We start from the raw sequence: 24,307 nt of genomic DNA, 5'->3' as shown, positions 1-24,307 counted from the left end.
TATTAAATGATGAATCCAATGTAGCCAGGATGCTGGATGCTGACACACCACTTCAGTGGACTTTGACACACCATTTCAATAATATCCAGCAAATAAGTAATATTTAACAGAAAGTCAGACTACAGAGTCTACAAAACAGTTTTGCTAGTGAGAGGCCAAATGTGTAGTCTGTGAGAAGGAGAATGTTGATAATTCTCTGCATGCCATTGCTGTCCCTAGGCTATAAATATGATGCACCATGTGAGTTTGGGGTTGTGAACAGTTAGCAACTTCATCTATGCTTTGCTCATAACAAAAATGTGCATTTCAGTCATCTTACTATCTCCAGCAAGAGAATATTTAATTTAAAGTGAGAATTGCATAGGAATTTTTTTTAATTCCTTATGTGGGAGAAGGTAGTTGAGAAATCCCTGGGACATCTCCTTTCAGCACCTACCACTTCCTGTCCCTCTGCCCCTGCTCCCCTCCCCTCTTCCAAGCAAAAACTCATTACTCCTTATTTTTCTGCTGAAAAGGCACTGATTAAAATTACCTACAGCACATCTGGACTACATTAGGATATTATTTGATTAAGGCATTCATTGTTTACTCTTTTGGCACGTGGAGAATTAAGATAATGGTGGAGGAAAACCATATTATCTGAGCTGGCTAAAAAAAACCCAAAAAAGCAGCTCAAACTGCTCAGCTTTAAAATTCCTTCAGACTGCCCAGTCCCTCAGATGTGGGTTCTTTTTTACCTAATTATAGAAAACTGAAATAAACAGTGGTTAATTCATCTAATGTTGGAAAGATCACTAAAACCAACTAAACTGTTATATTAAGAGCTGATGTATTTCTCAGACAATTTGTTGTTTGATGGGAAATGCTTACTTGGAGCTGCTTTAAAGAGTCATAAAAAGGTTCAGCATTAAACAGCAAGCAGCACCTTGCATTTCTGTAGAAACACAGGTTTGACACATTCCAGATCAAATTGCTTTAGAGAGGGGGAAAGACCAGACCTTCTCAAAATAGTGTTGTTTACAAGCATATTACACAGGCAATAGCTTAGTATTCAGTATCTGAACTGACTGCCTGAGACTTCAGCTATGGAATCTGCGTACCTAAAAGCCAAAGCACAGGCTAGTAGGAGACAGCAAGTCGTCTGGGCTTCCAGGTACTTTCCCCTAAAATACACTTCCTCATTTCTCAGGAGTTAAAGAATGTGCTGTCCTGCTGCATGTACAGAGGTATCAACCAAGTGCCACAGCATGCATCAAATGCCATAAAACCCAGGAATGCCATTGCTGCTCACTGTGACTGCTCACAGTAATACACTTAATTTCCACTTAATTAAACAATGAAAAGGTGAAGCTGAACAGACCCTGAAAGCCTCTTTATGAACTGCAATTTACTATAGTGTCAAGAAGGGTAACATACCCAACTAGCAGGATACATAGCTCTTCAGAGCAACTAAAAACTCAGCCAGAAGACTTTCAAGTGCTGTCTGAAGATTATAGACACTGAATGTGCTGGGTGGTTCTCCTAGTTATCGTGTCCACAGGATATACAAAAGCATATTTTCCCTTTAGAATAAATACCCTCCTGTATTACATCTAGTAGAAAGTTGTAAATTTCACTACTGCTCACAATGAACAAACCAGCTACAGTGCAAAAAATTCCACAAGTATCACCTAGAAAAATGGTATTTTAAATACTCCTCCCAGCAGAGAAAGATAAATGTGATAGATTATGTGCGGCAGGGCAGAAACCTTAGCTGGCTCTTTCTCTCTGTTTCGGTAAACTCTGAAGAAAACCCCAAACATGTTGTTTTCCATAAAGGCTTTAGTTTTTCTTGGCTTGTTAAATCAAATTCCTTCCCCAGCTCATTACAGCACTGTAATGTCACAGGCTAAGGGAGACCTGGTTTGAAAAAAAAAAAAAAAAAAGAAAAAAAGCAGCCCATACCCTCAGACCATTCACACAAAGAGTCTCTTTTACTAGGAAAATGCCAGTTCACACTACTTAGAAAGAGCATGACTTCACTTAACCTGTAAGGGAGCCACCTCCTTAGAGATACTTTCAAAACCTGCGTGTTGGCAACAGACCTGTTTTCAGCTAGCATAAGCAGCAGTTTACTGTTGTTGCTGTTGTAGGTTTTTTGTGGTTAGGTTTGTCTGGGATTTTTTAATGGGGTTTTTTTGAGTTTTTTTTGGGGGGTGGTTTTTGTGGTTCTTTTGGTTCATTTTTGGTTTTTTTTATTTTTCTTTTTTTTTAATTTTTTTTTTTTTAATGTCTTGGGTTTTTTTTGGCAGGAGGGGGAGGCTGGAAGGGGGCTGGCAGAGAGAACCACAACCCAACAACACAGCATGTGACTGGCTTAGTAGGAAGAAACAGCAATTACATGAAGGGCCATTGTGAAAGACACAAGCTCCAAGTGGTAATTTCCAGCAATTTTTACCTATCAGGAAACAAAAAAAGGCTTGACTATATTCTTTCCACAGGAGAGTCTGAAATGTTAACTGAAGTGCTTAGGCCACCTTTGATAAGTTTTTTTCAGAAGACTCAGGTCAGGGTAGGGCCACACAGCTTGTATGGAAGTACAACCACATGGAAAACAACAGGATACAAGGAGTGTAGAAAAATTCCCAAAACACACACAAACAAACAAAAAACCACCCAACAACAACCCACCCACCCATGAAAACAAACAAACAAACAAAAAAAACCCCACCCAAATTTAGAAGGAGCAAATAGGCAGCACATTTTTTACAGCACAGTACCTGTTCATTACTGCTGCCTGTGGGCTAGTGACATTTGAATACCCTTGGATTAAGTTTCCTGGAGGCTTGGTAGTTTAAGGTAAACACATGAGCTGTGATGACCAGACATCCCCTGCAAAGGCCCTCTGGACTTTGGGTTAAAATAGATTGAATTTAGTGTCACACATAATGCTACAAAAATGACATAGCTCAAGCAAATTTTACTCACCTGAGGAATTACATAGTATATTTATTTGCTTTCCTACTACTTCTAGGGCATCAGCAAAGGGAAGGCACTGCCACTCTTCACCAGCAATGATGAAAGTGACATTTTTGACAGGAGAACCCTTGAAGGCAGTGATAGTTCACTTCATCAGATGCTCCACAACCTGCCTGAGCCACATTAAAAGAGGCAAGTCAAGTCTCCATATTTTTAAAATGGGTAGGGTAAGAAACTGTTTGTCACCTATTGAATGAATCTAGGAAAAGAGAATGGAAATAAGGTTCTCACCAGAAAAATAAAAAAGGGCATTCAACAAGTCCTAATATAAGAGGGGCTTTGGTGAGCCTCAAGTGACAGGAAATACTGTGTGCCTTCATGTAACACTTCCCATACTATCTGAACAGTAGAAGGGTACAAATTTTAATACACAGTTACAGATTTTACAGTGTCAACTATTTTATTCCCTTGGATCATCCCAGAATTTTACACTATGAAGAAGGGATAAGTGGCCCATGGAGAAATAAAACACTATTTAAATAAAGTGCAAACAGATTTAAAATGCAATTTCTATAGCTGATTACTGATTCAATACGAAGTTTAGGTAACTTTGCCTCATCTGTGTTCACGGAAGGAGCGGAAGGTCACCAGATATTTATCTTCTGTAGTCTCTGTGACACCAGGTGACTAAAGCCCCACATGCCTGGGAGGTCACAGGAGGACAGAGCTGTAACTGGAGCACTACCCAGGTGTGCAGGAGATGGAGCTCAACACCCTTGTTTGATACACACTCACGGGAATTGGCCATTTTTCATGCAAATGCTCAGTTTTCACTGAACTCTGAAGGAGTTGCACTATGTAATTTTTGTTTTTTTTAATGACCTGTTTATCACAACAACTAGTTTTGGAAAATCTGTTGGTATGTTGCAAGAATGAATGGGCTAATGGTGTGTTCAGTATAGCAGTGTAGCTTAGTAGCAAAGGCAGCAGATAGACCCTGCTAAACCCTTTTCTGCTACAGTTGGCCTCAGATAAACCAACAACCTTTTTGCCCTCAGGAATTCAGAGTCATCATTATCATCAAATTAAAGTAAGCTGGTTTTTTTCTTATTTTGTTGTTTGGGTTGTTTTTTTTCCTGAAAACATCAGTCCCACCCAAAAACCTCCAAAGTTTATTTTTAAAAAATAAATACAAATTGTAGTGTTCTTGGTTGAAACAAGAAAAATTGAACAGAAACTTGAAAGAGTTGAACAATCAAGAAACAAATAAAAATTAAGAAATCTAACTCAAAGTGGTCCAAGAATACTGAAAAATTATTCCTTTTAACTTCAGAATAATTCTTTTTAACTTCCTGAGGTGCCAAGATTCATGACATATCTGAGTTTTTAACCAAATCTTCTGCATGACTATAAGCAGTATGCCTCTATAGGTCCCTTACATCATGTCATACTGAAATGAAGTAATTTACAAAGATTGAAATGTTTTTCCATTGTAAAAAGTCAGTATTAGTATCAGAGATCTACTGAACAATCAGCAAATATTATCTTCTAGAGACATCAAGGGCAAGCTTACAGAAGACAGAGTGCTGGCCTCAGTATTAGAGATAGAAAGGACCCTTAAAAAGCCACTTACCTGCTTCAGACCCTAATCTTCTGAATTTGCTTAACAAATGCACATTATATCCAAGGATTTTGGGTTTCATGTCTAAATCTGTGTGTATGAAATGTTAGTGTAAGCAGGCAACTCCTAAGGTTTTTCTGGATCCTAGGCTATTCCTAGGGAATGCTAGTGCTGAATGGCCACAAGACTGCTCTATCCATGCCAAGAGGCCACCTGTAAAGGCAGATGAGGTGTGTAAAGCAAGAGCTCAACCAGTCAAACACATTTGACATCTATGTAGTCGAAAAAATGTTCCCTGCCAGGCCCTTCACTTTGGGAGATTCTTTAATCTGAAACAGCCCTGCTCTATGAGCCTTCATAATACATGATGAGGGCACAGCCTAGGCTGTGTTTCTGGGAGAGGCCATCCCAGATTTTAGCAGCAGTCATTGCTACAGCCTTGTAAATGGGTAATCATGCTCTTTTAACATATGGGAAAAGGAAAAAAAGAAAAAGGAACATTAAAAGGGGGGGGGGAGGGGTGGGGGTGGGGGATGGAGCAGGGAGTGGAAAAGAAGTGTTCCTCTTCATGGAAAGTACACACAAGCTTAACATAAACCAAACAAATCCTCTCATGCATCCATTTCCTGTTCAGGGAGTAAATTCCCTACCTGACTTTCTGAATCTCTTGGATTAGCATAACGTAGCATCCTTACATGACTATTAAATACAAGATGCGCAATTGCAGAAGAAAAAGCAATTCCCTTATATCCTTCTGCATCAACAGGTTTTTCATGACAGATACCTCACTTGAGGAAGTGTTATTCCTCTCCTCTGTGTTACAGCAAAGTTGCCACTATGTGAGGGAAGGTCTGATGGGCCCAGAGCCACCATTTCTGCACAGGCTGTTTGACAGAATTCCTTTTTGCAACAATACTTCTTAAAAATAAATAGTTTTCTTGGATATTTCCTCATGTTTAAGGAGTTATTTGAAAATAAGTGATTACAAAGAATTTAATCTGGTGAGCAATCTTAATTGTTCTTCCTCCTCCTTCCAAGGAAATCACACACTTTAAAACCAGAGGCCAGTTTTATTTATTTTATGAGGACAAATTGGCTCTGTCAGTTTAATTTCCCCTGGTGCTATAGCTAGGCCTCCATTTCTTACAAAGAAGAACAGCATGAGACAACCAGTATGAGACAGAAATAAAACCAGTTTCTGAGATAGGCAGCATGGACAACACACTCACACCTCAACCTTCTCCTTTCCAGAGAGTACCCTGCACCTGAAATTCATATTTCAGCAATGTCTTGACTGCTGCTGTAGCAGCAGAATAACTGCTCAGCATGAATTACCCAAGGATGGCCACCAAAAGAAATTCCAATAGGAAATTGTCACATTAAACCTTGATGGGGGAGCAGAGGGCTCTTACATTCCACTAGTGCTTTGCATTTTGCAGTGAGGAGGTGCAATGCTGTTGCTTTTTGCTGCCCACTTTCACAGGGGAAGGGGTCCAGTGCCAGGCTCTGATGCTGTTTTACTGTCAGTGTCTTCTTACAACAGAAAAAGACTACAGCTTCTCTGGGGAAAAAAAGCCTCCAGCATGTACTTGTACTTACATGATGTCTACTCATGCTGGCTGCTGGGTTAGGTAACTTAAATAGGAAACCTTTAACCCTGGTAAAAACAAAAGAGTTTGTGTTCAACCCAACCCAAAGAATACCTGGAGGCCCTCTCTTGATGACATTTGGCTTGAAATTAATTTCTAGTGCTAAAACTGGTCTTCATTCATATTTCCATTCTGAACAGGTACAACTTCCTAAACGATGTGTTCATGCTCGACTGCTCTGGAAACTGGGGCTTTGGGGCATTCTCCATTCAGAAAAAAAAGTGGCACATGGCATGCTTACTACATCCAGCACAGCAAACATAAAATACCTTGTCAAAATTACTGGGGATGGAGCCATAAATGCCAATCAGCTGAGAATGCTACGTGTCATAAAAAGATGAGGGCTGGAAAAACAAGTAAGAAAGGTCATACAGCATCCCACTTACTTCTTTTCCTCAGATACTGACAGTTAATATTTAAGGAGCTGTTTGGCTCCTTATGTGCTCTCACACACAAACCAGGAGTATGAAATTAAAAATTTCTTATATTTGCTGCAAGCCACTTAGAGGGGAAAAGACCTCCTTTCGTATCTTCACTTTTTCAGCACCTCTCAAAAGCACTGTCTTACCCAAACACTTTTGTTGTGGGTACTGAAGTGGGTGAAAACTCCACAAACGGTGACATCACATGCAACCACTGCCAGCACCCAGTGAGATTCCTGTGGCCACGTACTACAGTCACTTCACAGTAAACTCTTCACCTCCACTCCTCTGAGGTTTAAAAGTCTAAAGCTTACTTAAGCATCTCTTGGTGGAGGGATATGCAAGCAGATGAGTGCCTCCTTAGTCTTTAAAGTGAGATAATCCAAGCTGGCCTGGAGTAGGAAGCCAGTCTGCCCTACTGAAAGCCATCTTTAGCTGCTCCATGCTCCATGGGAGGACTCAAAAGGGGCAACTCTATCAGCTGCCTGATGGGAATGGTCCTGTGCAGGCTCTTGCCTCTCCCTAAACACGAGGTAATTTGAAAAAACTCCCTCAGGAATTATTTTAAATGTTGTTAGCAATTCAGATGACCTGTCATCCTACATGCTGAGGCTGTTTCTCAGGAAAACACAAAAGACAAGGAAAAATACCCAAAAACAAACCAGTCCACAAGTACCCCAGTTAAAACAAGCAATTTATTGTGGTAGCAAGGAACCTGTGCAGCGTTTGTTTTGATTTGTTTAGATAAAGCAGCTGGAAACAAAGATCCTCAGGAATTTTGAAAAAGCTGATAGAAAAATGTTTGTTTTAAAACAGAACAAAGTGTTTAGGTAACTCCCAGACTCCCAAGTCTTTCAAGCTGGAGTTATGCTTATTAATTTCAATTAATCCAGCCAAAATCTAAAGCTTTTTAACTCTGGTGCTGTCTTGCAAATTTAGATGGCCTGCATTGGCAAAATAAGTCAGAGTTATGGAAAGCATAACTTCTTTAGTGGAGTCCCATATGGTGTTCCAGATGCAGAGTTGCTGTAGCTTTGAATAGACACGGTACTTTAAAACTGAACATACAGACAGGAAATTAGAAAGGAGAGATCTCGACAATATAGAAAAAAAACAAACACTTGTTTACAATAACAGCACTCACTGCAATCTGTCATCTACTCGAAGGAATCCAGTAAGAACCACAGGACAGCTTATCAACATAAATTCATTATGACCAGTCTATCACAAAACAAGATTAACATTACAAAATGTCAAACATCCCCAAGTTTAGGAAACGTGTGTATTTCAATTTGCATTTAATGATTCTTTTGCTGTAATTACTCAGCTGTTATTTCTTTTACACTTAATATTGGCAAATTGGTCAAAACACATCCAGCTTTGTTCTATAACAGTACATTGGTTCCATTAATAGGGTAACTGTTTGCTTTTTCTTAATAGGGTAGCTCTCTTTATGCCACAACAACAGTAGCAGCAATAAAACTACTTTATGTCAGGGAAAAGACGCTCCAGATTCTTTCCCCCCTGATTTCCTCCCTTTCACCCCAAACCCTGAATCTCCTGCCCTTCACCATCAGCACGAGTAGTGCTCAGAGAGAATCCTACATAGCATCACAACAATGCTGACTGGCCAACTGATGTTAAGTTTCTCCTGTGACAGGCACCAGCTTCTGAGGCTAAACTTCTCCAAAGCTTTGCATTTTCCTTGAAGAACTGCTGAACACAGCTTAGGAGGTGCAGGCAGGCCATTTCTGGTCTGAAAACACAGCTTAAGCTCATTTCATAAAAATCTTCAAGAAATCCATATTCTTGCTTTCCTATGACTCCAGAAAGATGTGGGAAATGCCTTGAAATGTGTTTCAAGGAAGATGTCTACTGGTTACAGCTTAAGTCTTAGACATACATCTATTGCCAACACAGAATGATGCCATCCAGCAGGATTCCACACAAAAAAAAGAACTGTGATGCTTAATCAAATCAGCAACAACATTTCAGGAAATGTTAAGGCATCTTTTAACTACAAAAGAAAAACAAGCATGCAGTCCCTGATGTGACTTTCTAGCATTTAGAGGCAATTACTTATTTTATTCTAATAGTGTCTTACCAATAAGCTTGTGTCAAGGCACTGGCTTATGTTCCATGTCATTATAAATTTCCTTTAATGATCCCTGCTATAAAACTAAGCTTCGCTGAATTGATGGCAATGTACAAAGAAGTGTAGATACAACTGCAATATAACATCATGAATTCAGCCTTAAAACTTACCTCATTCTTCAAGTAAATAATTGAAGAATTAATAATAATAAATTTCTCTCTAAACATTTAAAATGTGATACAACACCATGAACTCCCCTGAAATTCAGGGTCCCCCTGAAATGTCACTGCTTTCTGAGACAGAGATTCAACTTGAAATGAGCAAGTAATGAGCTTGCTGACAGTAAATGCACTGCAACAAGCACCATGTTCCACTATAAGCATACTCCTCCTGATGCAATAATATTTTCTTATTTAAAAAATGCTGGGTTGGAAACATCTGAACTGTCTCTTACATTTTGGAGGGGGAGGTGAAGAAGAATGCTGAAGGAGTTTTAACATAGCGAGGAAGAAAACCTTCATAAATACAAGACATTCCCAAGCAGCACATCTTGTCCTAGGACAAGGCAGATGCTCAAGTTCACAAAAATGGAAGAAAAGGCAAAGCACTCTGAAAGTCAACACGTGTGCATTCAGGTGTACAAATACTTTAAGTCTCATGTCTGAGACTGTGAAACTCATGGGTACTTTAAAGGAAATATCCGTGTGAATAAAAGATGCCTAATACCAAAAGCTTGTTAAAGAGAGGGCTACAGGTCTTTTAATTGTGTGATAACTGATTAATTCATGGAATATGTGAAAGAACCAATTTTTATTTATAATAATTTTACATGATTTCTTAATGAAACTATTTTCGTTTCTTAAAAATTATCATCCTGCACATTTATTTCTCTTCATTTAAGAACTGATGATGAAGAGCTCTCTGTAAATCTGTATTGTTGTGTGAAATAGAGAGCTTTTAGAACTGTTGCTGACAGCCTACTGGGTAGTGTTGCCATATTTGTCAGTTTCTTGTAACTACAGATTCAACATATGAATTAGCCACTGTACACAGACAGTGCAAACTGTTAGGTATTGACAGACCTCAAATCTTACTGTAGAAATACTGTGTTATTGGTTGAAAGTTTGCTAATCTCAGGATTATCTGGGGCAACTGTTTATCTCCTTATTCTTTCTTTCTTTTTTTTTTTCTTTACAGAGTTGATTTTTCTTCACACTAAGACTTGCCTACATTTTTTTTCCAAGGCACAAGGATATTGCAGTGGTTGTAAATATACTGTGAACACACCCTGTGAACACACAGTGCTCACGATGAAGTTCTCCATGTATTGCTAATGCTCATTACCTCTGCTTGCAAGACCTAGCACACACAGTTGTGGCAGTCTAGAGTGCTTGAAGCAGCTGACAAGAATACAAGCAGTGGCTCCCTGGCTGCTGGAGCCTGCCCTCCAAGTGCTCTGCCCATCTGCGTGGGCCATGAGCACTGGGTGCACTGCTGTAAGATACAACTTGAATTTAGATTAATGAAGACATTCACCACTTGCCAAGTGTGCATCAGACCCTGAGACAACAATCAGCAACACGAGGCCTCCCATCACTTCTGTCACTTAAGAGGAACTTCCTCTTGGCCAGCCTTGAATATCACAGATGCTCCATGGGGGACATCTGCCAGAGGCTTTCTTTGCTCCATCACTGCTGAGAGACAAACAGCAGCTGCTGCCTGTTGGAGACTGGAGAACTTGGAATTATGATTACCTATATTAACTTGTGTGTCTGAATATTCTCTTTTTTGAGTTTTTTTCCAGAGTGTTTTATCTTCCTTCTATTGATCATTGGTTTTCTTCAAGCTTTCTCTTCAGTGCCAGCTGTTTCCCTTCTTCTGGCTTCTTCTATTCACCACCTAGTTGCATCTTGATGAAAAAGGTCATGCTAAGTGCATCAAGTGACATTCCTTCCATGTAGTATCTTGTAATAGCAACATCCTGTGGTTTGAGACCATTCACCCTGCCTCTGCCCAAGCTGACTTCCACTGAGGTTCTGTGTATGGATCCCACTTGGAACATAATGCTGAAACACAGCTCATCAACTGCCCAGCAGTCCTCCCGCCTGGCATTTTCCAGGAGTTTATAGATCAGTCTCTCACTCTAGTCAAACATCAGCACTGAGGCATTTGTTTTTAATTCCCTCCTCCTATTACAATAATAGCAACAACAAGATCAACCCATAATTTCCTGGGCTCAAATCAACTGCTCAGCAAATTAAGGCTGTAACAATGACAAGAATGCAGGGTTTTGGAAAGTAATTGCAAATGTTGCTCTAGCCTGTGTCCCCTGTCTACAGCTGTCTGTAGGAGCAGTGAGAGGCTCTCTGCTGTAGCATACACTCAGAAATTGCAGTAATCAAACCTGCACGTGGAATGAGCTGAGCTCACGTCCCTTCCTCTTTCTGGCATACATATCATCTATCTATCTATCTATCTATCTATCTATCTATCTATCTATCTATCTATCTATCTATCTATATATCGATCTATCTATCTATCTATCTGCCTGTCTGCCTGCCTGCCTGCCTGCCTGTCTGTCTGTCTGTCTGTCTGTCTCTACAGGGAAACAGACAGGAAGCAGTTCCCACTGTGGTAACTCTGTGGGGCCAGACAGAGGATGGCTTCATGCTGAGCTTTATCTCTTGCATCTATGAACATAACAATACATGCAAATCATGGCAAATTCTAAATCAAGGAAAGGCAGCCCAGCTCGAAGTGTCTCCCCAATCTATACTCTATTAAAAGTTACACAGAAGCAGTTGGAGAAACATGGGATGGTACTGCAATTTCATATGTTTAAGTATGTAGTCTGGAAAGTGCACACATGAAGAAATCCATAAAGCCATTCTGTCATTCTTTTACAGGGATGACAGGCAGAACAACACCTTGCATATTTCTAGTCCCACCACATGAATACCTCTAGCCACACTGTACGCACCTAGGTATTTCACAATGTCCCATGAAATAACCTGAATTTCACAGAGTATACTCAATCAGTATTTAAAAATATATTTTCTGTAGCATTTCACTCTCCTAGTCCATTTTACAAAACCATAGACATTCAGCCACTAAGGCAGTCACCCAATTCGGACAACCTAAAACTGGGGAAATACTTGAAAAAATAACAACCATTTAGCAGCATGTCAAATATCATGGTGAGACTTATGAATTAGATGCCAGGGCATTAATGGTTTGGTATGAGACTGCCCAACGTGCTGTAAAGGCTCTGAAATTTTACCACAACATGCTGGTGAATGGTTCTGTGACAACACCTCCTCTCCCTCCAGTGTAGTTGTCCTTTCCTGCAATATATAGCATAAAATGGCTGAAAATGTCACACTAAACTTTAACAGTTCAGGAGGAAATGCAGAGCAGCTTCAAGCTCTGAGAGGAAGAGCTGGATTACCACTCTGTGAATTTCTTGTGGAGCATTACCAACTGAAAGGTAGCCACCAACAGGAGAAACCATGTGACTCCTCCTGTTCTAACACTGTTACTCCAGCATGAAATTCTGACAAATTTGTCCATTTTGAAACTTACTCCCACACATATAACCTCTCTTCATACAGCCATAGGGAGGGCAAGGATGGTTGTCAGTAAAAATGTGTGGGGCTTGTGAGAAATTTCTTATGACAGCTGTCCTTTGTCCACCAAACTAAACACTCACACTGCAATCAGTCCATTTTTTGGGTTTTGTATTGATCCTTCTTTCTTCCACAGCTGAAGAGATACCCTTAGAAAGGGCCACATGCAATTATGGAATACCCCGAGGACACCATCTGCCTTTACAGGTCTGCAGCATTAGACCATATATCAGCTTCACTTTTATTTCTAACCATTGCTTTTTCACATGACTGGGGAGCAAACAGGGCTTTAGCTTGCTGGAATCAGCTAGTATCCAGATTTATCTTGTATTATTAGCACATACTGTAAAAGGACTGGAATTGTAATTACTTATAGGCTGAATGCCTAAGGCATGGAGCACAAGCTGTTTGTTTGGTGTTTGCCTAGCTCTGATCTGAACAGGATTCTCTGGTCATACAGCAAATTTGGGGCAAACCTTGGCTGTTTACTTTCCTGGGAGCAGCCAAAGAGCCTGGGGAAGCAACTGGGGGAGTGGCAGCTCCCAGCTGAAGCAGCCATGCATGCCTGCAACTTCCTATTATTGCTGTAGGCTCCTAAAAAAAATGCTTAAGCATCTGTCTAACTTTATTGCCCCCAGTTGGCTTCTCTGGTTATAATACAGAAGAGCTTAGAAACTCAGGATGCCAGGAAAAATCTCAAGCTGATTTTCATACAACAAAAACATCGCAGCAATCCCTGCCTGCCCCCTACCCCCTCCTCCCTGCCCTGACTGACATCTTTGTTTGGTGGTTTCCCTTTCTGACTGACAGGTTAACAAGGACTTGGTGTTCAAAAAGAACTTTTATCAGGAAGACTAAAATGTGTTTTATGTTCCTTTTTACGTACTTTGTAACTCACAAAGTGACAGACAGGAGAGTTTTGTGAGGTGAATATAATTTATCAAAACTGACACATTCAAAATGAGACAGGGACCTAAATTAGTTATTGTAACCAGAAAAAGAAATACATGAGCTAGTCTCAAAACCGAATTTGTATTCCTTATGAGGACCTAAAGCTGGCAGTATTCATCATGTGAGAACTCTGACCTATAAATAATCTTAGCTTAGAACAAATGAACATTTTTGCATAATGCATTACAGTTTTCTGGCAGAACAAAAAATAACACCAGACCAAAACCATGTCTCGTTTTTAAGGAAAAAAAACCCAAGCCAGTAAAGCTGACCTCCAAAAAAGGAAATGTCTAATCTACAAGTGCAAGTATCCAAGCATGCCTCCAACCCTTCTCATTCTGTTTAATAAGAGAGGAAACCAGGCCACCAGAAGTTTACAGACTAATGCAATTACAGGGTGGCTCAATAAGCACTGATTTGTCGGTTCTCTGTGACATGCAAGATAAAGCTATGCTAACAGGTCTGGCTTTCCTTTCACAAAGCTGAATACTCACAAACCAGTCACAATGGATGTTTTTCAGGTTGGAAACAGCAATCAGTTGTTTGCAAATATATGAGTGACCACTTCTTATAGCTATTTTTAAGATCCATTAACTAAATAATTGGATTTACCTATAAATAACAAATGTATTTTCATCAGATAGCATTTAACATTTCTTACATCACAGGTGAAAAAAAAATCCTCTTAGCAGTATTAAAAGGCAAATAAAATTAAACTCATAATCACAGCACCGCTTCAGAGGCACCATGAACTTTGAAAAATCTTTGAATACAAGGATACAAGTGTACCATTAAAAGGTCACTCGCTGCAAAAAAAAAAGCCACTTGAAGAAAAACCAAGTTGTTTTGCTGTTTGCAAGTGGGATGAACGTGGGAATTGGCCTCTCCTCTGGAATGGTGAGCAGCAGTTTGCACATGGACAACAGCAGAGACCTGGACCAGCTCCAGATGTACTGAAAGCAGAGCTAATTTTTTTTTAGGGACCACGAACACTACAGACCAGGCCTTTAAAAGAAAAATGCTGGAATCCTGATGCTTAAAGTTGAAGTCTCAGAACTAGTTCCTGACACCTGTTCCTAGGATAGACAGATCTAGACGTTACTGATGTGTATACATTCAGATCTGAATGCTAAATATCAAGTATTCAACGAATGGCAAATTTGGGGTTGTCAGTGTCCCACGAAGAGGAAAAATAAAACATACACTAGAAGGCAAATCCAATCACAAACTTAATACCCAGTGCTCAAGATTTTCAGATTCTGAAAAAAAAAATGAGTAAAGAAAGTACTACTTAATTTTTATTGCATCCTATATAGAAAAGTTACCAAGACTACTTCAGGAGTTTGCTGATCACTGAATCTTGAAACACCCATGCCACAGTGCAAAGGCTGACATTTCTCCTCACCAAGGACCATCATTATTCACATTGTTGAATACAAAGGAAAATACCCAGCTTGCAAAAGGATAATTCAACTTGACCCAGGCAGGACCTGAGCAGGACATCTGTGTTGTTCTATGAGGCCATGGAAAAGCTCGTTTTTCTGCCCAGAAACACCCTTCAGAGCATGCTGGTATTCTGCTCAGTGGAAGCCATCATGCTTTGCTACACTTCCTAAATTTGTACAGACATACATAAAGCAGTATTTTGTATTATGTCAGCTGATAATTTCAGGAAACACACATGGACAGAACATTGCTGAGTATGTCAGCTAAGCAGAAACTACCCAAAGGAAATAAGTGCCTTCAATTAAGGAATTGTGAACATCTCAGCAACTAAATAACAACATGGCTAATATGGTTATCAGCGCGTTAGCACCTACATCTCTTCTTGCCAATTAGTGTCTCAAAAGGGATAAAGAAAGATCATAGCTTTCTGACATGATATCACAACCAGCTATTACAGAAGCACTGCCCAAACCTGCAACATAATTAAGGGCATGTCTTCAAGGCAGAGCTCACCCAGACTCACACCTCTGTGCTGCATTCCCCATCACCACTCTGCTTTGCACACAGGCACTTGGTTACTGGGTTTGGGAGAAGCACCCTCCTGGCCAATAACACAGGATGGAGTTTGCATGGATCCTGGGTTCCTCTCGGAACTGCTGAGAGTGGCTGCCAGTGGTCCTCATCCAACCCTGAGTCTGCATGTGTCTGATGTCAATGCACATGCCAATTCCGTAGTGGAAATGGTAATAAAAACACAGCCCTTTAACTATGCTGAAACTGTGAAAAGAATTCTTAACCAAGGCACTTCACCTTGACCATTTAATCAGGAAATCTAATTAATGGTCAGAAGCTCTCAGCACAGCTTGGATAGGGACCTCAATGTACTGGATGATATCCTAGTTTTAAAACAGCAATAACAACATGGTCACAGCCTCAGAGCTTAGTAAAGAGGTGGACATGAAGGCAGGCTGCAATATCAGGTGACAAGAAGATGAAAGCAGTATGAATGAAAAGTGGAGGTCATGCACATGCCATCAACACTACTCTTCTCAGCCACAGGTGTGTGCTGGCATTGCAAGGGTAAGATTTGAAGGAAGAGAGTGCCAAGGCTTTTTAGATAGTTAAACAGACTGTAATTAAAGCCATAAGCCAGAACTTCTTCCAACTTCACAGGTTATGCAAGGTAAAAATAAATTAAAAAAGAGAAAACAACACACAAAAAAACTCCCAATCACTCTGGAATCTTCAGACAAAGCCTATCCCAAAGAGGAGGACGGAGCACAAGACATTTCTGATTGCACTGGGGAGTGTCCAAGGAGACCATGAGCAAAATAATGCCTATTTTCTAACAGGAATATCTTAGCAATGATTATAATTAACAAACGGAAAAATTTATTAAGGGTTGTGATTAATGCTCCCTTATAGGACATGTGGAGTCAAAATGGGATGTTTTTCTAAAAGATAAGCTGTAATCCAAACAAAAATCAGTTTGGGGAAATCTACTAGTCCATGTCACAGTGCCAGTCATAATGGGATCACAGCTGATGTTTTAAACCTTGTAACCCATTAATATAGTGAGTCATGAATATCAACAGTACTGTTCCTTCCTCCAGTGAAGTGTCTGGTGATATGATGCCTAGATGTGGGTGGGTTATGATTAATGACATATTTTACTGTGATTTTGCTCAAGAACTTTTTTTTCCTGATGATCACCATGGCTTGGACAAGTTATTTTTCCAGGAATTATGATTTAAAAAAATTGACTTCAGCAAAAGCTCAATGTTCCTGTATTTATATCCATGTATGCTTTCCCAGCACAAAATGAGCAAAGATATTCTAATGGGAACTGAAGACAAGTTTTAATTATTTTGAATTTGTATCAAAATGGCCCAGAATAAATTCATGAACACATAATCAGAATTTTTAATTTACTGCCAGAAAATGGCAATGCAGGTACACAGCAGTTCAAATGTAACTTGAAAAGGGGCCCTGAAAATCTTTCCCACTGAATGAGTGCAGTGAACATGGTGGACAGCTCAAAAAAGATTAAGATGCTTCTGCTGGACAGCTTCTGCTTACAGGTCAGGCTATCTGGTGGTATCCTCACTCCTCTCCCAAATTTATCTCATTTTTTTCTTTTGCAGTCTCCAGTCTCTCAGTCATATGAAGAACAAAGGGCAGTGAGAGCAGACCTGTGTTCCACTGGCTCAGCATTAAAAGACTGAAAACAAAGAAGGGAAAAAGAAGTTGAAGAGAACAGGGAACATATTTGAAAGGTAGAAGGGCATCATGTGGGAACAGAGACAACCACCTAGAAGTGTTTTAAGTGCAGTGTGCCGCAGTGTGACTGGGAACAACAGAGATGAAATGACCCAGGTTACTGTAATAATGTACACAAACTGGTAGTGCTGGCACTTGATGGAACTAAAGCTCCCTAATCGTACAGCAATAAAAATTATCCCATTTGCTCAGATGTCATTATTAAAGCCCCAGGAAGCCAAGAACTGCCAGCACAAAAATGTGGCAATATAGCTCTTTTTACTTTCTTCATGTTTTTAAGGTCTTAGCAGTGAGTCTGACTTTTTTCCAAGCTTTTCTCAATAGCAGAAAAAGTAGAATCTTCTCTTTACTTTTGAAAATGCTTTTAAAATTATTTTAGATCATTGGATAGTTGCCCTTTAAAAATTCTTCTATGATCCTTCAGTCACATGAAGTCTGATTTTTAGCAAAATGCCAATTTTCCAACATTCAAAACAAAAACAAACAAAAAAACACCCAAAAAACAAAACCAAAAAAACCCAAACAAACAAAAAAAACCAAAAAGGCAAAAAAAAAAAGGCAGTATAGAGAGAACTGAACCACTTCTGTCCAAGCAAGTACTATGCAGCCATAGTGGGCATTTGTGGCTCATTCTTCTGTTTCCCTTATAGGAGGTTCTTTGCTGGGACCTGTTATGATGAGAGGAGGACAGGCAGTATGTGATCCAATTCTATGCAACTGGAGTCATCTACTGCTACTGCATTATGTTAAGTGCAAATGAACTCCTTGCAGGATGCTTTTGTATTTACTTCTATCAAGACAAATTACCAGTCTGAAAACACCTCTTCAGTTGTAAGGCAAGAGGATTGTTTTTCACTGTGCAGTGCTATTTATCTGCCTGGGAACACAGGCTCTTGTAAGGGCTGGGGAGTTATGTTAGATACCACTCTCAAGCTTCTCCTGCCTGAAAAATGTCAGGAAATTGTATCAGCTCTTTAGTCTGAAGAGAAGCAGCCATGAGTGGACTCATCTGAATCACTGGAGACATACTTAGTAAACTTTTAGTTAAGTATGAAAATGTATTGGCTTTCAGTGCCATAGTTAGTATGCAGTAGTTGGAATCTGGGAACCACCAGCTAGAAAAGTATTATTTGCATGTAATAATAATGATCATTTCTTCCAAATCTTGCCTTTACCATATTATTTTATAAAATATGAAAATCTAGAGATGCCAGAACTAAAAGATGTATGTGTAAAAGAAAAGCATCAACCAGCCCAGCTAAATGCACCTTAACAATATTAAAAGATCACATCTACCTTTACTGTAAAGATCGTCTTAGTTTTTTTTTTTTTCTGATCTAATTCAAAACAATTTAGTGCAAACATGCAGTCCCAACAGTTCAGTAAAAATCAGAATGCCAAGCTCAATGGAGTAGCTTCAGAACTCTGATGATTTACAATCTTTATTTGCTTCTTGTAAGGCTTATGATGTCCTTTAGCCACACACCTGTAAAGACTGTGACTCTGCTTTAGGGAATTTATGTTCCTACAGTTCCTCCTTACTTCCTAAGGGCTTTGCACAAATTACAGCTTTTTAAATGAGCAGCATTCATTAAAACAAATTACCAGTGCTTGCTGCACTGCCTGGATGTGCCCCTAATGAGCCTCACAGCAGTTTTGCTTTGTACCAGGAGACTAGAGGTGGCCCTGCCTTTTCACTAATCATACCTCTGCTAAGTCCAAAGCCCCCAGCAATTATGTTTCAGCAAAACTTCTCCACTTTTGGCATCACTATAAGTACCTTCAAACTACTGTGACATTATCTTGCTACACCCAGCCCTGCACTAGTCCAAATCAAGGCGATTTTTGGTGTGGAATTAGTGGAAGCAGGCTATAAGCCCAAATGCTGATCAATGCAAAGGTGAGCTGGACAGTCTTCAAGTATGAAATGCTAAATGGTGACTTTGGCTGGGCCGAAGGGAGAAGGAATATTGCAGCCTTGTTCCGGAAAGGTTAACAGTATGCTTTCATCAGCTGTCTAATTAATATGATTTAATAAATATTAATGTACAACAGTGCCTGCATAGGCAAAAGGTAATGTGAAACTTATCACTGGCTTGACTAGATTAGCTCACTGCAACAGAGAAATGCAAATAAGTAACAAATCCAAATATTTATATTAAACGTCACTGTTTATTTTAAACACATAGAGAGCAGATTTGTGCATGGGAGGCTATGGACACTTTCCATACTATTGCTACACTTAAAAGTTTTAAGTTTCCAGCATTACCAGAGAAAATCCTGTGGAACTCAGACTTTCTGAGCACAGCTCTACATACCACTTCCCAGCTTGATCCTGGATATTGTCCACGCACACATGAAATAAATGGCTGGCATGCAGACAGCAGGCTATGACTTCATAGCCTGGCACAGTCACAGCAGGCACTACTTAATCCATGTAGGGATGCAGTATCATTTTTTTGGGAGAAAAAATGTCATCTCTAGCTGATTTTGAGTGAGCAATTATGGAAAGAAAGCTCAGAGTATCACTAAGAGTATCACTTACTTCAATGAAGTGGCAATCCTCCTGAGGAATTTCAATCAGAACAGAAATTCACATATTCTTATCTGAGCTGGTATCACAACAACAATATTGCACTGCAAGGACAGTAAATGTACTTAATCTTTTAACCTTTTTTTGACAGCAAGTGTACACTTGATTTCATTTGATATGAGTGTTCCCCAGGCACCCTATTTAATTTTGGCTTAGGCAGTCCCCTGAGCTGAAGCCCAGAATTGAACTACAGCCAATGCTGGCAGCTGGCATTCTGCTTTTCTGACACCTAATGCATTTGAATACAAACATACAAAATTTGTAATCATTGCTCTAGTACTTGAACAGCTCTGTACAGGATAGAATTCAATGAAGAATGCAATGCCTTCAGGGACCCACTGGACGCATGGCCAAATTTTATTTTCTTCTATAGCTTCTGGTAATATACAGGGTGTCCCAGATATGCTTATGACTGTATACATGAAAACAGAAACAGGATAAAATATGCACTTCATAGACTTTCTGAGTATTTTTTTTTCAGTAATGCTTCATTAAGACACCAGGGGGAAAATAAAGGGAGAAACTTCTGCAGAAATTGTGGTTAGATAACTGCTTATTGTGAAAGCCATACTTTGCAGATACATCATTATCCAGAAGTAAGCTTTTATGCTATAGTAAGGAATAGTTGAGAAAGTCTCTGCTGAAAGAGACCTCAGAGACAGCTGAGAACCTGCTGCAGAGGGAAAATGTGCAGAAATACCAGTCCTTTGGAAGCCCTGGGCTACCCTTTTTACAGCACAAAGTCCCACCTCCATCCCAAAGAAGATTATGTAATGACTGATACGTGATCTATACAATCTGTATAGTTGGATCTTTTAAGGTAAAAGGATTAAAAAGGGAATAGTCAAAATGGAATTAGCAACAACAAATGCAAACTGTCCTCATACAGAAAACATAGGTGTATATATGTCTTGCTCATTCTGTTTTTAAGTATCCACTTTCTAGAGAGACTAATACAAAAAACTCAATCTTCACAACTCAAAAAGCTAGATACAAGACTTGCTAGATGTAAGAATAAAATGGTGTGAAAACATTTTAATTTTGATTTGCCTCTTTTGAGAAGGAAGACAGAAAAAGACAGGAGACATTATTTAGAAACCATACCAATTATTTAGAAACCATACCAATTATTTAGAAACATAATATTTTGTTGTAACTTTTGAACCTATAAACCTATTTTCAAATTTTAAAGGTCTTTCTGCAGTTGGCACTTTTGGAAAGAAAACCCATAACAAATACTTTAAGAGTTGTGATAAAATCAGGAGATCTGAGGAAATGCAATAGGTATTTTTGAATTGCAAACTAACTCTTTCATATTAAATGCCATCAGAGACCAGCAGACAGGTTTCATGGAAAAGAATACTGCCATGTACTGCAAGAAAAGGTATACAAATAATGACAGCCAAATTAATTTAAGATTACACTTTTCAGGTGTCAATCTTGACCATGGTTGTTCTACTGCTACACTTAATGGTACTTTTATGAATCCTCAAGACTAAATGTTGTTAAGAAAATCGAATTTAGAAGACAAGTAACATTTGTTAACCAACTAGAGTGACTTAGAACCAGAAATTCTGGATTTTATTCTCCTATCTGCTGCTGACTTGCTGCATGACCTCAAATAAAGTAATTTATCCAGACTGAAATCCTACCTTAACATGTGTTTCCTAAGACTGCTATGAGGTTTAATTAATTAATCCATCTCTACAAACCTTTCAAAAGCTTAAGGATGGAAGGGTCTATGGAAATTCAAATTATTAACAATATTTACCTACATAAAAGTAAAGAGTGATGTATGTTTGATGTATGAATACTAATGCAGAGACACATAAACATGCACAGCATGTCTTCACAGAACTTCTGATTGTTTTCTCAAGTTACAGCAATTTGGAAATAAGCAGTGAAGGAATGAACAAGACAGATCCCTACAGATCCTTCATTTTCTGTGTCAGTCGCTCTAACACTGCCTCCCCTTTACAGCACATTCATACAATTACAAATTATGGTTGTTTAACAATATGATGAAAAGAAATAGTTCTTACCCTCAAACCCTGCTCCATGGACAAGCAGAGGACCTGCCAGGGTGCTGTGTACCTGAACATATTTGGCCCCTTTTGAAGACAGACAAATAGCAAAAGGCACACAAGTCTCTCAGGTCTTCGTATTGCTCTGCATCTGAGGGATGCTTAAATGCAGATAAATCTTTCAGATGTACTCTTCAAGGGCCTCTACAGCAGACTCTAAGACAGTGTTACAGCCATTCCACTTGCACCCCAAGGAACTGAATAACTAATTCAATAAGAGGCTTTTTTCCTTGGGAAGAGCTTAGCTCAAACTCAATTAGCATAAATAGGATGATAACCTTTGAACCTTCCACTCTTCCTCTCAAAGGAGGGGATGGTGGACAGCATGCCATGGTAGGGTTGCTCATTTTCCTGCAAATCTTGAGTTTGTTTGTATTTCCACTGCAGGCATTCGACTCTACTTCACAAGTCCAGAAGCAGCTCTCAGAGACAATCTGTAGCTTTGGCCTCTTTATTTTTGCTATTATCTTTTAGCCTAACTGAAAGGAAATCCCTCTTCCTCCTGTCACGAGGGATTCCCTCCTGTCCCTGTCTCTGGCATCCTGACCTCTACTTCACAACTGGCACAATACTGAATAATAAATTCCCACAGAAGCTGCTATGATCACTCTCATGTTACAATCACCACATTAAATAGAATTACCACCATAAATGAGACTGAAAGGTTTTCTCCAAAATACCCCAATGTGAGGTCTTTGCAACACTGGAAATAAGATACACTGCAGCCTTGCTTGTGGTTAAATGTTTAATGGATTATATATATATTTTTGTTTGTTTTTAGAGAAAAAGACCCATTCTCAAAGACATTAAACTGATGAAAGAGCAAGGTTCCACTCTTATGTTATTTCAGTGATGAACCAAAAAGGCACTTGTGAAAGTTACTCCTGCCCAGAAAACAGTGGCCTGCTGTCCACATACCAGTGCCACATTAGCTTTTATTTTAAGGCAGTTGTTTGTAAGCAAAAACCACCACAGATACAAGTCCACACAACCAGATCAAGAAACTAGGTTATCCTGGTTTCTTTCTTTAGCTTCAACAGAGGAAGAAGAAGTAATTTTGGATTTATGTTGACTCAAATCTGACTCAGTGAACCTCAATATTTTATCTCCAGTACTTGTAGTGCAGCAATGGCACCCAAATAAATTACAGGGATGAAGGAAGAACTGTATGAGAATTGTGTCTATAGCTACTCCAACCAGAGAACTGAGGCTGTGCACAGCACTGCTCCCCCCTCAGCTAATGTACAGAAAGTAGTCATAACAGAGCTCTGTGAATCCTACTGGAGCACAAAAGCCAGCAGAAGCACTCTCACACACTCGACTGTTTTGCTAAGAAAATTCTCTGAGAAAATGTACCTCATAAATATTTCATCTTTCTTGACAGTGAAGGTACAGCCAGCCACGAATAAAACCTAGATATTACTAAAGCACTGATTTCACCATGTACTTGGCAAACAACGAACACACCTGAGGTCTGGACTAACATGGATTACAGAACATAGGTTAAAACACAAGTTAGAAAAAGTGCTGTCTTTGTCCTAAAGTAACATTTAGTTACTTCAGTATGGCCATGGGCAGAACTGTGGACTTTGGTGAGAAATGGTCATTCTGCACATCCTTTGAACCTGCCCATGGCCAGATTTGCAAACAAAAGATGTGGCAAAGAAACGAGCCTGTCTTCATTCATCTTAATCTTGTACCTTCTTAATAACTCTATTTTTTTCTCTTGTTAAAGGCTGTATACCTTGCTCATTACCTGTATGAACATGTCTATATCACAGTATTTAACTCTAAATTCCACAGTAGTTAGTATTTAGTATTTAACTCTAAAGTTAGATGAAAGTAGAGATAACAGAATGCATCAACCTAAGTACCAAGATGCAGTCATGCAGACTTGACAGTGAATTTAGTCTGCAAAAATACCTGAAACTGAGGAGATCCTAAGGACAATACTAATGATAAAATGTTTTGCCTTAAAATAGAATATTAAACAAGCTTCCTAAGAAGAAGACCTCTGATCTTTGATTTTTGTAGTGGAAGAACTGAATGCTCCCGAACAGCTCAGAAACTAGCTAGCTGAAAATATTGTTATATATAAGCCATATTTGGAACAGCTAATTAACAGTGAACAACACACAGTGAAGCTGCTTTTACATCTTTTGCATTAAGAAGAAATAATTCATGCAAATAAGCAATTAAAAATGCATAATCTGAACTTTTATGACCTTACACCCATACAACTATAATTTGCTTATTTTCTGCTAAAGTAAGCCACCTTTTCCCCCTTTCATTAAAGGCTTTCCGCTCCCCCTTCTTTGTAATTAAAAAAAAACCTAAAAAATCTTCAGCCCACGATTTTAAGTGAGATCACAGAGCCACTGATGCTAATAGAAACATTTGCATATGAAGATCAGAAAGTCAATGCAATTGTTGACTTGTCTGCAGGGAGAAAGAGGGAACAGCCAGACACACTGAAAGGGAAGCCACAGAGATAGGACTGTGCCCTCCAAGCCAGGTCTGTTGACAGAGAGTGCATGCTGTGTCTGAAAGCCCATCATTCTTCCCTTTCACCAAAAATCATT

The 24,307-nt window shown here is 39.3% G+C and overlaps 1 protein-coding gene across 2 annotated transcripts in view; it reads right to left on the bottom strand.

Moving 5' to 3' along the window:
- The window catches only part of PALM2AKAP2 (PALM2 and AKAP2 fusion), a 137,625-nt gene that overhangs the window by 27,618 nt on the left and 85,700 nt on the right, over nucleotides 1-24,307 (bottom strand). The window contains exon 1 of one of the 2 annotated variants that reach the window (XM_062512668.1): nucleotides 21,684-21,743. The exons of the other annotated variant lie outside the window; for it this stretch is intronic. Within the exon in view, the coding sequence (XP_062368652.1) occupies nucleotides 21,684-21,743 (60 nt within the window). Of the gene's footprint in view, nucleotides 1-21,683; nucleotides 21,744-24,307 lie in introns of those variants that run through there. 2 annotated transcript variants of the gene reach the window in all.

Source organism: Cinclus cinclus, chromosome Z (assembly GCF_963662255.1).
Source record: "Cinclus cinclus chromosome Z, bCinCin1.1, whole genome shotgun sequence".
NCBI classification, from domain to species: domain Eukaryota; kingdom Metazoa; phylum Chordata; class Aves; order Passeriformes; family Cinclidae; genus Cinclus; species Cinclus cinclus.
The sequence above is the reverse complement of the archived record's forward strand: the minus strand, read 5'-3'. Positions and strand labels throughout refer to the sequence as shown.